This window comes from Tamandua tetradactyla, chromosome 8 (genome assembly GCF_023851605.1).
Source record: "Tamandua tetradactyla isolate mTamTet1 chromosome 8, mTamTet1.pri, whole genome shotgun sequence".
NCBI lineage: Eukaryota > Metazoa > Chordata > Mammalia > Pilosa > Myrmecophagidae > Tamandua > Tamandua tetradactyla.
The window spans coordinates 16,365,798-16,380,751 of record NC_135334.1 but is presented as its reverse complement, the minus strand read 5'-3'; the positions used below and the strand labels follow the sequence as shown (position 1 = coordinate 16,380,751).

At 35.8% G+C, this 14,954-nt stretch overlaps 1 protein-coding gene and 1 pseudogene across 1 annotated transcript; both read left to right on the top strand.

The window, feature by feature from the left end:
- The first annotated feature begins 2,293 nt into the window (after positions 1-2,293).
- Positions 2,294-3,187, top strand: LOC143643260 (olfactory receptor 8G50-like; annotated as a pseudogene).
- Positions 3,188-12,220: 9,033 nt separating this feature from the next.
- On the top strand, positions 12,221-13,159 carry LOC143645022 (olfactory receptor 8G3-like). The gene has a single exon (XM_077114683.1). It carries the CDS (start codon positions 12,221-12,223, stop codon positions 13,157-13,159), a length of 939 nt encoding a protein of 312 aa, XP_076970798.1.
- The last annotated feature ends 1,795 nt before the right edge of the window (positions 13,160-14,954 follow it).

Genomic DNA, 14,954 nt, shown 5'->3' with positions numbered 1-14,954 from the left:
ATACATTCAAAGCATCCACAGAGCAACTGGTTTTCAGTTATTCCTTAACTATTAAGTAGGAATTGATTGGGTGGAGGGGTTAGAAGGAAGTGAACAATGGGGGAAAAGGATGGGTCAAGAGTGACCGCCTTTCAAATACCCTTCTGAAGAATAGCCAGTGCATGTGAGACCTTTGGAGAAGAAAAAAGTAAGTGTTAAAGGTAATGTATTGTCAGATGAGGCAAATCTTTAAACGATATAGTATTTATTTGGAGACCATGGAAAATATTGATGATTTTTAAGAGGTTAACATGCAGTGAAATAATTCTGCATTTCTGTATTATTGTCCATATTCATGGAGGAAAGGGAAATAAATTATGGTCATGATTAGGGAGATGAAAATTTTGAATAAGTGAAAGATATTTTAAAGAGAATCTCAAAAGATTACAAGTATACAAGAATACTAACATTAAGTTCTTACCAAGAGCCAAAAACATCTTGCAAGACACATTTCATTTACTTTCACAGCACCCCCAAGAGATAAAAATTAATAGTTGTGACATTTTAGATAACTGAAGAGTAGAAAAATCACTCAAGTCAAGTACTAGGACTATCTAATGTAATATTAATGCAGCTTAGAATTATAAAATCTTTAACTATTTGATTGGAAGACCTAATAAAGATAATTTAATCAAGCATCACATCCAATGTTTGTGTTCTTGAATAATATCTGCTATGTTGTTATTTAGGCTGTGTTTGAATATTTCTGGTTGTGAGAAATTTGCTGCACATTAAGACAATTGATTCCATTTCAGGGCCTTTCTAACAATTACAATCCTCTTTGTTTAGTCTTACTTCGGTCTCTTGGAGATAAGTAAAAAGGGTCCAAAACCTCTTAAATATAGCAACATTTTAAACTTTTGAAGATAGCTACCATTTATCTCTTAGATATTTTCTTTGCTAGTTAAATATCCCCAGTTCTTTCAGCTATTCTTATATGACGAGATTTCTAAATTCCTAAATTGACCAGTTTTTCTGTATTCAAGGCAGAGTATTGTACTTGAAATGGTACATGGTAATCCAGCTGAGGCATAATCATTAAGTAAGACTATGAATTTCCATGCTGTAGATTTTATTAGTTTTCTTTGGAAATAGACTAGAATTGAATTTAAACTAAAATAGCTAATTGCATTTTACATGTGGTCTATTAACTATTAATCCATATCTTTAACTTTTGTAAAACATGTGTGAAATACATGATTATAAAAACCAAGCAGCAGGGTGGGCCACAGTGGCTCAGTGGCAGAGTTCTCGCCTGCCATGCTGGGGACCCAGGTTTGTTTCTTTGTGTCTGCCCATGTAAATTTAAAAAGCAAAAAAACAAAAAAACAAGCAGCATAGAGATGCTTATCATTTGTCATACAAAAACCCATATCATTTTTTACCCTACAGTTATCTTCTGGCCTTCACCTTTTTTAATGTGTAGCCCAATTAACGTAAAGCCCACATAGCTAATGCTATCCTAGGCGCAGGAGAAGAATACTTGACCTCAGTTTAGGCCATAATATTACTTCCCAAGAATAATTCAAGTTAGAAACAAGGGAAGACACTTTCTCACTGTTGGTTAAGTTGTTGAGTTATAAGCATGGGATCAGTCAAAAAGTTATATTCCTGCCTTCCAGAACAGAAGTTATGAACAGTGGAAGCTGGGACCATGGAGCTACAAAGTCTCAAGATGGAAAGGTACTGGCAGCTTGCTGTCCACTCAGCTATTTTGAGTTAAGATTGTAGTAAGGAAAATAACTCAGACTAATATAACTAATTTTCAGAGATGTATGAATCTTATGTTTATTAAATATAGATCTCATTCACTATCCTTTCTTATTCTGGGTCAAATGAAATGTAATAGTTATGACTTTTAATATGCATGACATTAATATATACATGTTAAATATGAGAGAAGAAGACAAGAACTCTTAGAAGAACCTTCTTTCTGACTGACTTTCAAATTCATAAATTGGTGCTTTCTGTTAAAAAGTTATGAGACATCAATTATAATGCCCTTGAAATTTCTAATTCCTACTCTGGTCAACCACAATAATCAGTTTTCCCAGAGTAGATGATAAGCCACAAGAAATCTCCATACTATTAATCTTTTCTGAGGTGAGAAAAAATAATGTTCTCCACATAATTTCCCTTCTGTCTCCCACACATGCATATTCTTGTGCAACACTCAAACACAAACACACACATATGCACACATGATAGTATACTTATTTTCTCTTGTTTAACTTTAGAAAATGTTGAGAAGATAATGGACCCTGGAAATCGTACCACAGTGACTGAGTTCATCCTCGCTGGGCTGACGAACCGCCCTGATCTCCAGCTCCCTCTCTTCCTCCTCTTCCTAGGAATCTATGTGGTCACCGTGGTGGGGAACCTAGGCATGATCACACTGATTGGGCTCAGTTCTCCCCTGCACACCCCCATGTACTATTTCCTCAGCAGCTTGTCCTTTATTGATCTCTGCTATTCCTCTGTTGTTACTCTCAAAATGCTGGTGCACTTTGTATCAGAGAGGAGTATCATTTCCTACACAGCATGCATGACTCAACTCTACTTCTTTCTTGTTTTTATTATTGCAGAATGTCATATGTTGGCTGTAATGGCATATGACTGCTATGCAGCCGTCTGTAATCCATTGCTTTATAATGTCACCATGTTCTATCCTGTCTGCTTCTGGATGGTAGTAACGGTGTATATGATGGGCTTGATTGGTGCCACAGCTCACACAGGCTGCATCCTGAGTCATTTTCTGTAAGGTGGATATAATTAACCATTATTTCTGTGATCTTTTTCCACTACTGGAGCTCTCCTGCTCCAGCACTTACATCAATGAGGTGATAGCTCTATGCTTCAGTGCATTTAATATCTTAGTCCCATCTCTTGCCATCCTTGGCTCCTACATCTTTATCATTGCCAGGATCCTGTGAATCCACTCCACATCTCTGCTGTTGCTATTTTCTTTGGGTCTACAGCATTCATGTACCTACAACCATCATCTGTCAGCTCCATCGATGAAGGGAAAGTGTCCTCTGTGTTTTATACCACAATCGTGCCAATGCTGAACCCCTTGATCTACAGTCTGAGGAATAAAGATGTCAAAGTTGCACTGAATAAAATGTTTCAACAAAGAAAATTCCTCTGAAAGAGAAATTTCATCTTAGTAAAATGTTATAATTCCATGAGAAAGTTCAATAAGAAACAATTTATGTACATAAGTAATGAGATTATTCAGCAACTTGATTTTTTGGAAGGTACCAAGTTAAGACTGGAGTTTCAGTCACATGGAAGGCCATATCATTTCCTTGATGCTCTCAGGTCTACTCAGAATAACTCATGCTAGCTAAAGTCTTTTTTAAAAATCTTCAGAGGCTTCCGTGTGGGCAATAGTACTTCATAAGCATAGAATGTGGCACTTTGTTATATAAGACTTATCTAACCTAATTTGTATAGTGCATCTATCTAGCCCATATCCTTTGATATTCTCAATATTGTGTGTTTCTGTCTTTGTTTACAATTGAAAAGATGAACACTTCTGAGAAAGTTAATTAAATAATTTTAAGCCATTTAATCGTTAATACTTACTAGTTGCATAGAATTATGTTAAGGAATATGGACAGATATGATGGGTGAGAAGACATCCTTTTCACCCAAGAGATAACACTATGGCAGAAGAGATTGATAATGATAATCAGGAGTGCATCTATTTGGGGTATTTAAAAATTTTTATGCAACATTTTTCATCCACAAGAAAGAACATCCATTTCCTGAGACTATTACCCTCAGTATTCCCTTTCCCTGAAAGATCTTTCCACTCACATTACAGAATCTCAGATTTAGACATGTCCTTCCCTGAAACTATATGATCATTTATTCTATGGACAACTTGAAGATGGAAAATTATTTTCTGATCAATTACAAATAACCCTCTTACAAAAAGACTCACCATCTATTTTGGAAAAATAATTGCAAAACTATTTTGTAAACACCATATAATTGTCTGAAGCTTTAACTAAGAATGTGTGAGTCTCCTTCCTCACCTAGTACAGGGGTAGCATAAATAGAATAGAAAAGGTGACTCAAACTTGGATAACAGTTTGGGAAGATGACTTACAAGCATAAACTCCCTTTTCTAACACTCTCCTAATTAAACTTTCACTGGTGCTCTTTAAAACAGCCGCCAGAACCATGTAAGTCCTGAAACTTATGGGCCCCAGCCTCTCCAGAACGTCAGCTGGTTCTATCTCCCTACCCAATACTATTGACAGACCCTTTAAAACAAAACAAAACAAACAACCAAACAAAACAGCAGTCAGAAAACTCTTTTATTTTTTTCCTGGGAGGTAATAGTTTTCATTAATTAGTCTCAGGAGCTCATGGTGGCAATAGTTCCCTCTGTTTCCCTCTGTCAGTTGCTGAGTTCACACATCTTCTTTTGGTGGTAGCAATGCCTGGGTATGTTTCCCCATTGTTCCCTAGAATAACTCCTCAGTACTAAAGACCAGATATTTTAGTTTTAGTATTAGAATGACTTCTAGATGACTTATGATTGTGTTTTTTCTGATGCCTCTGAACATCAAAGTCTCCAAGGAAGTTGCATTAAAGACACAAGTATGGACAACTTCAAATAATACCAGACCCTTAAATGCTCACGGCCTTTATGCTGTGCCCAGAGCACAGGAACACTGACTCCTCTTTGCCCCAGCTTGAGCATTTACATCTAATTGAAACATATCTTTAAAATCATCTGATTGGTCTGACATGCTTAAAACTGTGTTTGCTTTCTCATTAGCTTGCCATCCAATATGAGGCATTAACACCCCTTGAGATATAACCATTTAATCTACCCCGTGAAACCCAAAGTTGTAATGATAAAGGTATTGATATTCTCACCCTCAAAACCCAGAAGAAGCTAATTTTTTGCTTTCAATGTGCTAACCATTCCTTGTCTTCATATTCCATTGTTAATTCTACCCAAAATATCTATATTTGAGTATGTTTTTGTCTATCCTTATATCTGAATATGTGCATATGATCCATATAAGGGCATGTTTTATGTGTAGCACATGTGCATATGTTCATGCATTATTTACCAATATGCATTTGTATTGCTTGGATATGTTTTACAAGAGTTAAATGTGTGTGATTTTTATTTTATTACTCCATGTGTTAAACAAATGTACCAGTAACTGCGTTTAACATACTAATGGGTAATATGTAGGAATAGCTTTTTAAAATAATTGTATGTCCTTTTGTGCATTTATTTATATATTAAAGCTTTTAATATGTATTAGGAAGAATAAAAGTGTCTGAACCATCCTAGGTGTTTCTGGTTATTCGTAGAAGATGTGCTATTAAAATAGTAAATCTAGACGGTAGATAGATTCAAAATGGAATTAAAACTTCACTACTAAAAAGAGAGATAAAACATCTGATAAGAAGGACTTGTCAAGAAAGTGAAAAAGCAGCCTACTCAATGGGATAAAATATTGGAAACTACATATCCAATAAAGTTTCCCCATGCAGAGTATATTTAAAAAATCTTACATCTCAACAACAAAAAGACAAACAACCCAATAAAAATTAAGCAAAAGATATGAATGGACACTTTTCCAAAGAGAAAACATAAATGGCTAAAAAAGAGCATGAAAAATGCTCAATGTCACTACCTGTTAGGGAAATGCAAGTTGAAAACAAAATGAGATGGCATTTCACTCCTGTTAGAATGGCCATAATAGAAAAAGAAGACAATAGAAAACTACAAGTGCTGGAGAGGATGTGGTGAAAGAGGCACACTTTTGTTACTGGGATTGTAGAATGGCACAGCCACTCTGGAAGACAGTTCTATTCGTTTCTCAGGGAGTTGACTATCAAACTGCCATATAATCCAGCAACCCCATTACTAGGTTTATACATGCTGAAGAACTGAAAGCAGGAATGTGAATAGACATTTTAACCCTGATGTTTATAGAGCATTATTCATGATTGCCAAAAACAGTAACAGTCCAAGTGTCCATTAACGTATGAATGGATAAACAAACTGTGGTATACATGCAATGGAATATTATGCAGCTTTAAGAAAGAATGATGTTCCTATGCATGCAACATCCCTACATGGATTGACCTGGACAACATTATGATGCACAAAATAAGCCAGACACAAAAGGGAAAATATTGTATGGTCTCACTAATACAAACTATTTACAATGAACAAACTTTGCATGTTAAAATATAGAGTATAGGTTACCAGGAGATAAAATGGGTAGAGAATGGGTAGATGATCCTTAATAATACATTTAATAGGATTAATTGTAGATGTTCAGAAATGGGTAGGACAATATTATGTGGTGGTATCAGAATACTGTGTTACTCACAATTCTCAGTGTGAATATGGCTGAAAGGGAAAGGCTAGGATCGTGCATGTTACCAGAAGGAAAGCTAGGAGATAAAACATAGACTGTATAACTGAAGATTTGGGGGATGATGAATGTGGTTAATTGCACAAATATAGGAAAGTTCATACATGAACTAGAATAAATGTACATCACTATGACAAGGTGTTAATAATAGGGTGGTATATGGGAAAGCAAAATTTATGCAAACTAAGGACTATAACTAATGGTGACATTGCAGTATCCTTTCATGAGTTGTAACAATGGCACCATTCCAAAGTTAAATGTCAATAATAGGGAGCATAAGGGAGATGGGAGTTTTTGGGGGTGGGAGAAGAAATGAGAATGTTCTCACATTGATTATGGTAGTGAATGCATAACTATGTGATTATAGCAAGAACCATTGACTGGACACTTTGGATAGACTGTATGATATATGAATAAAACTGCATTTTTTAAAGAATGTTGAAGAAGGAGACCTATTACATGCATGAAAAAGAAGTACATATTTCACAAGACCCATCAAGAACCATTATTATATTTAGTTAACATTAGCCACTATGGTGAACTTGGATAATGTTTTCATTTTGAGTTTATCTTTCATTTATTCTGATTAAGTACATTTTAATATTCAGAAGGAAAAAAAGCTGTTTTTCATGTACATTTTATAACCACCAATATGTCACATAGATGGACTTTAGACAGAATGGGCTTTACCTTCTGTATTAAATAGGAGTAGGTTGACTGTGAGTCAGCACACATGTGCACATACACACAGACACTCACACAGAAGGTGATCCAGGACTGGTATGGTGATGAATCAGGAACATAGGTTTCCTTTAAGGGCTGCTCTGTTGGCTACAACATGTAGCTTCCACAATGTCATTTAAGATACTGTCTCTGGATTCAATCGTTCATCTCCACTGTGCAGCCAGAAGAAAGAAGATGTGGAAGGAAAAGGAGGAGTCCCTTCACTTGAAGAACACTACCTGGCATGCAGACTTCATTTCCACTTACATCCCTTTAGCCAAGACTTAGTCGCATAGCCACATCTACTGTAGTGAAGGTTGAGAAATGCTACAGTTATTCTATAGGACCATGTGTCAAACTAAGATTTGGGATATCTATTATTGAGGAAGGAAGGGAAACTGGTTGTATATAATAACTATTAAGATCTACTAGAAAAGTGTCTGTTATGTGGATGGGGTAGTTCATATAATATCTCGACAATGTTGGGCTTGTTCCAATGGCATTGCCTTCATTCAAGCTACTACCTTATCTTATCCTTGACTCCATCCTACCTTTCCAAATTTTACACACCTTTGACAAACCGAACATCTATTATTTCATGCATTCCTGACCACTCTATGCTTGTTGTAGGCACACTTCCTATTATCACACATACTATAATAACTATGTCCTTTCTGGTACTGTTTACTGTTAATGAACACTGGTGGATACTATCACTACCAAAATTGTCAAATTCCTGAGAACAGAAATTGTCTCTGGCATTGTACCAGATTTTTTGGCTTAGGATTTTTAGTTTTTGACAAGAAAAATTGTCTATTGAATTTATGAATTATTCTGTTACAAATATTTTGCCATTTCACCTCAATTTATAAAATCTACTTAAAGATAAACAGATTAAAGCCTTCATCTAGCAGTAATGTAAAGTATTTAAAATAAATTCAATAAAACAAATTTATTGCAATCATTAACTCACATTGATATAACATTTAACATTTTGAATAAACATTTCTAAACATTTTTTATATCTAACAGTGGGATTTAGTCTTTATAAAGTGTGTCAGTCAGGGTTCACCAGGGAACCAACAGAAAGTATTTAATCTATATTTATCTATAACTATATCATTTATATCTATATATCTATATTTATACCTGTCTATATGCACCCAGAACACACACATACACACATATACATTAAATGATTTATTTGGTATATATGAAATTTGTAGGGCAGACAGAATTTCTTCTTTGAGAAACCTCAGTTTTTGCTTTTAAAGCCTTCAATTGATTGGATGAGGCCCACCCATATTATTGAGGGTAAATACCTTTTTTAAAAGGCAACTGAGTGTTGATGCTTAGACATATCTACAAAATCCCTTCACAGCAATACCAAGATTACTGTTTGATGGAACAATTGGGTACCAGAGCCAAACCAAGCTGACAAATAAAATTAGCCATAGCATAGAGAAATAAAATAATCTGTGCTATGCATGTTTCCCATTGTTCCCTAACGATTCCTTTTTATTGTTGTATTTAGAAAAAAAAACATAATTATCTCTCCTTGTTATGTTTATCAGGAAATTCTTTTGGGAATATCTGCCAGATGATTTTATTTGGTCCCCAAATTAAAATTTTCTAAGCAATACTATGAGTACATTATGATAGTAAAATAAATTAAGTAGAGATTGGTTAAAATAAAACTTTTAAATCTTACATAGTAGATTGTTTTCTTTAGTGGTCAAGTTTTCCCCTGTTGCACATGAATTTATAAAATATCTTTAGTACTGTATAAAATACCTTTAGTCTATGTCTTCAAAATTTCCTGAAAGTTTGAGTTTTTAAATTAGCATGAAACCCACTGGAGCACTAAAAATATGTCACATCCTTCTTTCCGACCACTAATCCAACAAGAGCAATAAGTCATACCTATTGAAACTATTAAGCAACTAATGGAGGAAAAAGGCACATCCTAATTGTATTTTTTCCCAAGAGTTGGTACCTGTGGGATAAGATTCTAGTGGGAAGCCACTATGATTGTTTGTTTGTTTCTAATAAGACCCTTAGTATTTATAGCTAGAACATAGAATATTGATATCATATCAAGCAATCTATACAGAGGGCCAGATGGTCTCGCACATGATCAGAGATCAGGACTAGTGATTCAGAATAATCGTCAAAGGAAACATTTAGCTCTCTCTCCAACAGCACCAAAGAGCCTTGCAAGGTTAGTGTTCAATTATCCAGCAGCATCTTCAGAATCATTTTCCCTTTCAGAGAAATGGAGGAGAAAAATGCACAAAGCTGAGTTCTCTAAGAGGAGTATGTCCCATTCCCAGTTTTAGATTAAAAAATACTTAGAGTCCTCTAAGTTAGCCTCCTTTCAAGAATATGAGGACATGCACATGACTATTTATATATCCCCACCTATCCTGTAACATTCACCCTCTCTAATGAGCACAAGGTCTCTTATCATCTCCCTGTTCCCTAAATTATAAAATGATGGTTTACGCTTCCTTGTTTGATTATTGCAACTTAAAGCATAGGGATATCTTTGTTTACTTATAATGAATCTGTGCTAACTAACCTCTAAATTTCTTTCAAAAATCTCATTAGACACATACTTATTGAGTCTTACTGTATGCAATAAATTTACAGGCTAGTGCATAAGAAAATCCATAAAAATGTGATAATATAGAATTAAATGATAAATGTAAATATAACTAACAAATTCATACATCTATAGAACATGGGGTTTTCAGTTATGCCTTAACTGTTAAATAGGAGTTAATAGGGTGGAGTGGTTAGAAGAAAATGAACAATGGGGGAACATGATGGGTCAAGAGTGAGTCTTTAATATCCTTTTGAGGAATAGCCAAGGCATGTGATGCCTTTGGGGACAGAAAAAAAAAGAAAAGTGTTAAAGTTAATATATGTCAGATGAGACAAATCTTTGAATGATATGATCTTTGGTTTGATATTTATTTGGAGACCATGGAAATTATTGATGACTTTTAAAAGGTAAATATGTAATGAAACAATTCTGTATCTTTGTATTATTGTGTATATTATGTAGAAAGAAGGAACAAAGACAACATTTTAAGAAAATAAATTATGATCATGATTATGGGAATGAAAATTGTGAATAAATGACATATATTTCAGAAAGAAACTCAATACAAGTATACAAAAAAACTAACATTTGTTAAGTTTTTACCAAAAGCCAGGAATTATGCCAAACACCTTACAAACAACATTTCAATTAGTTTCAGAACACCCTGAAGAGATAAATATAAAAGTTCCATTTTTTAGATAATTTTAGAGGTGGAAATATTGCCTAAGGCAAGCACTATGTGTGTGGGTGAGCTGAGATTCAAATCTAGTACTGTCTAACATAATATAGGAGCAATTAAAATTGTAAAATCTTTAAATATCGGAATTGGAAGGCATAATAAAGATGATTTAATCAGACATGCATCTAGTGTTTGTGTCCTTAAATAATATCTGATGTGTGGTTATTTAGGGCCATGCTTGAATATTGCTGGTTGTGAGTAGTTTGCTGCACATTAAGACACTGACTTTATTTCTGATTATTATAATGTTCTTTATTGTGAAATAAAATATGGTTTCCAACAGTTAGTTTTGCAACATTCTCTAGGAGACAAGTAAAAAGGATCCAAAACTTCTTAAATATAGCAACATTTGAAACATTTGAATATTCCTATTCAAATCCCTAGTTAAATATTCCTATTTCTTTCAGCTATTTACATATGATAAGATTGCTAAATCCCTAAATAGTCCAGTTTCTGTATATTCCACGAGTATTGCGTTAAAAACAGTACATGGTAATTCAGCTGATGTTTGAGTGTTAAGTAAGACAATGGATATCCAGTTTACAGATTCTGTTAGTTTTCTTTGGAAATGCACTAGAATTGAACTTAGACTAAAATTGCTAATTGCATTTTGTATGTGGTCTACTAATCCATATCTTTCTGTACTACACATATGAAATACATAATGAGAAAACTGAGCAGAATGGAAGATGTCTACTGTTCATCATACAAAATTCCTTCAGTTTAGAAACTGTAACAGTCTTCTGGCCTCCTTCCCTTTCAACTATGTAGCTTCATGAAGGTAGACCACACATAGTCTATCGCTATCCAAGGCAAAGGAGAATACATGACCTAAATTTCGGCCATGATATGACGTCCCCAGGATAATTCAAATTAGAAACATGGGGACAGTGCGATGGTAGCTCAGTGACAGAATTCTCAGTGACAGAGACTCAGGCTCAATTCCCGGTGCCTGCCAATGTAAAAAACAAAAGAAAAAAATTAGAAATGAGGGAAGACACCTCCTCACTGCTGGTGGAGTTGTTGAGTTATAACATGGGATCAACCAAAAAGTTATGCTTCTGCCTTACAGAATAGAAGTTCTGTATAATGGAAACTGGAACCACGGAGCTACAAAGTCTCAGATGGAAAAGTACTGGCAGCTTTCTGTCCACTCAGCTATTTTGATTAAGGATTGTAGTAAGGAAAATAACTCAGACTAATATAGCTAGTGTTCAGAGATGTATGAATCTTACCTTTATTAACTAAAGATCTCATTCACTATTCTTTATTATTCTGGATCAAATGAAAATGCAATAATTATGCCCTTTAATATGCATGACATTAATATATACATGTTAAATATAAGAGGAAAAGAGAAGAACCTTCCTCTGACTGATTTATAAATTCCTAAATTGATGTTTTCTATCAAAAAGTTATGAGACATCAATTAGAATGTCCTTGAAGTCTTTAATTCCTACACTGGTCAACTACAATAATCAGTTTTCCCAGCATGGATGATGAGGCACAAAAAATCTCTGCACTATGAATCTTTTCTGAGGACAGAGAAAATAATGTTCTCCACATAATTTCCCTTCTCTCACCCACACATACATATACTTGTGCAACACTCGAACACAAACATACACACCCACATACAGTAGAATATTTATTTTCTATTTTTTAACTTCAGAAAGAGCTTAGAGGAGAATGGACCCTGGAAATCATACCACAGCGACTGAGTTCATCCTCGCTGGGCTGACGAACCGCCCTGAACTCCAGCTTCCCCTCTTTCTCCTCTTCCTAGGAATCTATGTGGTCACAGTGGTGGGGAACCTGGGCATGATCACACTGATTGGGCTCAGTTCTCCCCTGCACACCCCCATGTACTATTTCCTCAGCAGCTTGTCCTTCATTGATCTCTGCCATTCCACTGTCGTTACCCCCACAATGCTGGTGAACTTCATGTCAGAGAAGAGCATCATGTCTTACCCAGAATGCATGGCTCAGCTCTACTTCTTTCTGATTTTTGCTATTGCAGAGTGTCATATGTTGGCTGCGATGGCATATGACCGCTATGTTGCCATCTGTAGACCTTTGCTTTATAATGTCATCATGTCCTACCCCGTCTGTTTCTGGCTCACAGTGGGTGTATATGTTTTGGGCTTAATCGGTTCTACAATTCATACAGGTTTTATGTTGAGACTCTTTTTCTGCAAGACCAATGTGGTTAACCATTTTTTCTGTGATCTCTTTCCACTCCTGGAGCTGTCCTCCTCCAGCATCTATATCAACGAGTTACTGGTTTTGTGCTTAAGTGCGTTTAACCTCCTGATTCCTGCCCTAACCATTCTTGTCTCCTACATCTTCATCGTTGTCAGCATCCTCCGCATCCACTCCACTGAGGGCAGATCCAAAGCCTTCAGCACATGCAGCTCCCACATCTCTGCTGTTGCTATTTTCTTTGGGTCTGCAGCATTCATGTACCTGCAGCCATCATCTGTCAGCTCTTTGGACCAAGGGAAAGTGTCTTCTGTGTTTTATACTGTTGTTGTTCCCATGTTGAACCCCTTCATTTACAGTCTGCGGAATAAGGATGTCAAGTCTGCCATGAAGAAAATTCTGGACAGTAGAGCATGTTCATCATAAAATTAAGGTGATGACATCATATCAGAAACAGGTCTTCAGTCTGCTGAGATATGTATTTTGTTAGATTAATTCTTGAAGTTGATGTATAGTCAGTGATACTTCCACCCCCCATATAACACATCTCCAAAATTCTCCTTCAGGCCTCCTTGTCTTCAAATCTATATTACAAGGACACTATATGGAAAGGAGTTCCCTGGGAGTCTTTTGACCTCCCACAATTATCATTGGTCAGATGAGCACTGTGAGTAAATTCATACTTTATTAAAAAAAAAAAAAAGACTGCTGAGGACTACAAAAAAAATAAAAAGACTGTTAAGGACCAAAGAATCCCTAATCTTATTTTAATAATAATCTGAACAACAATTAGAAACATTCTGATATTCAGGGAAAGAGCAATATACATCTTACTTAAAGGAAAAGGTAAGACAGCATGGGAAATGTCAACTGAAATGACATCTTTTCTCAAGAGCATCAAGGTTTCCAGACAGGAGATAGGTACGCATGTTCACCCAACACTTATGATTTGAAATTATTAGGTGTGGCAGTAATTCAGTTAAGTACCAATCTCAATATATTCCATCATTCTCTCAACTAGTAATTAATAAGTTACTTTTCACACACTTACAATGTGCCAGAAACTGGGTTGGTTACTGGGGACATAGAGGAGAACAGGCATGACTTGGTCTTTTAGCTAACTTTGTGTCTATTGTACTTCTCACTCTAAAAATGTGTTGTTTTAGAAATTATAGATTGCTTTCTGAGCATGTAGTAGCAAGGTCCAATCTACTACAAGATGGAGAATGTTTCCATGATGATTTAAATTTCAAATATTTGAAAACAAATAAATTTATGCCAGGCAACTGAGAATAAGGGATTGGTAAGAATATTTTATGAACCAGAGAAAATTTGAAAGTCAATAAGGTGGGCGGTGCAATGGTGACTCAGTAGCAGAATTCTCGCCTGCCATGCCAGAGACCGAGGTTCAATTCTCAGAACCTGCCCATACCAAAAAAATTAAAAAACAATAGCTAAGAAAATGTGACATATTTCAGAAACTGAAGGTAGATATATTTGAATTAAATCTGGAGAGGGGCGAGAGGTCATGTGGATATTTATCTTTTATTTTAAACCTAATGAAGGGAAACCTCACTACAGTGCCCTTGAAAGTAGATCATCATCTTATTTCTATATGAGTGCATCCTGGGGCTAGGAAATGTAGCTCCTTCCATTACTGATGTCTCAAATTACTAAAATAGTTTACTTTATATCAAGTAAAAGATGTATCTTCAATCTTTCAAATACCATATATGATATGTAACTCTTCCTTTTAGATTCTCGCACATGTATGAAGATGCCTGTTAAGTATGTCATCACTATCAAATATTTTCCAAGCCCTTTACAGGTTCTGCATGCCATCCACATTGTCAAAATACCTTCTTAACAAGAAAACCCATAACTAAACATAAAACTCTAGATATAATATCAATGTAGCACAGTGCTTCCTAACCTCATGGCACTCATAGAAAATAGTAATATTTGTATGGTGTAATGAGATAAGTGGATGAAGCAGTTTTGTGGCCAATGGTGACCAGTCAAAAGTCTATGGATGGGCGCCCCGCAGCAGCCGAGCCGCCCGACCTCCCTACCCCCTCTCCTCCCCCTCCTGCTCCGGCTGCTCTCCAACCAACACGGTGCCCTCTTCCCCCGCCTTCACCGTGCTCCTCCGCCACCAGCCTCGACAGCCTTGCCGCCCTCACCTTTCCTCCTCCAGAACAACTACTGGGGGAGTGGAGAT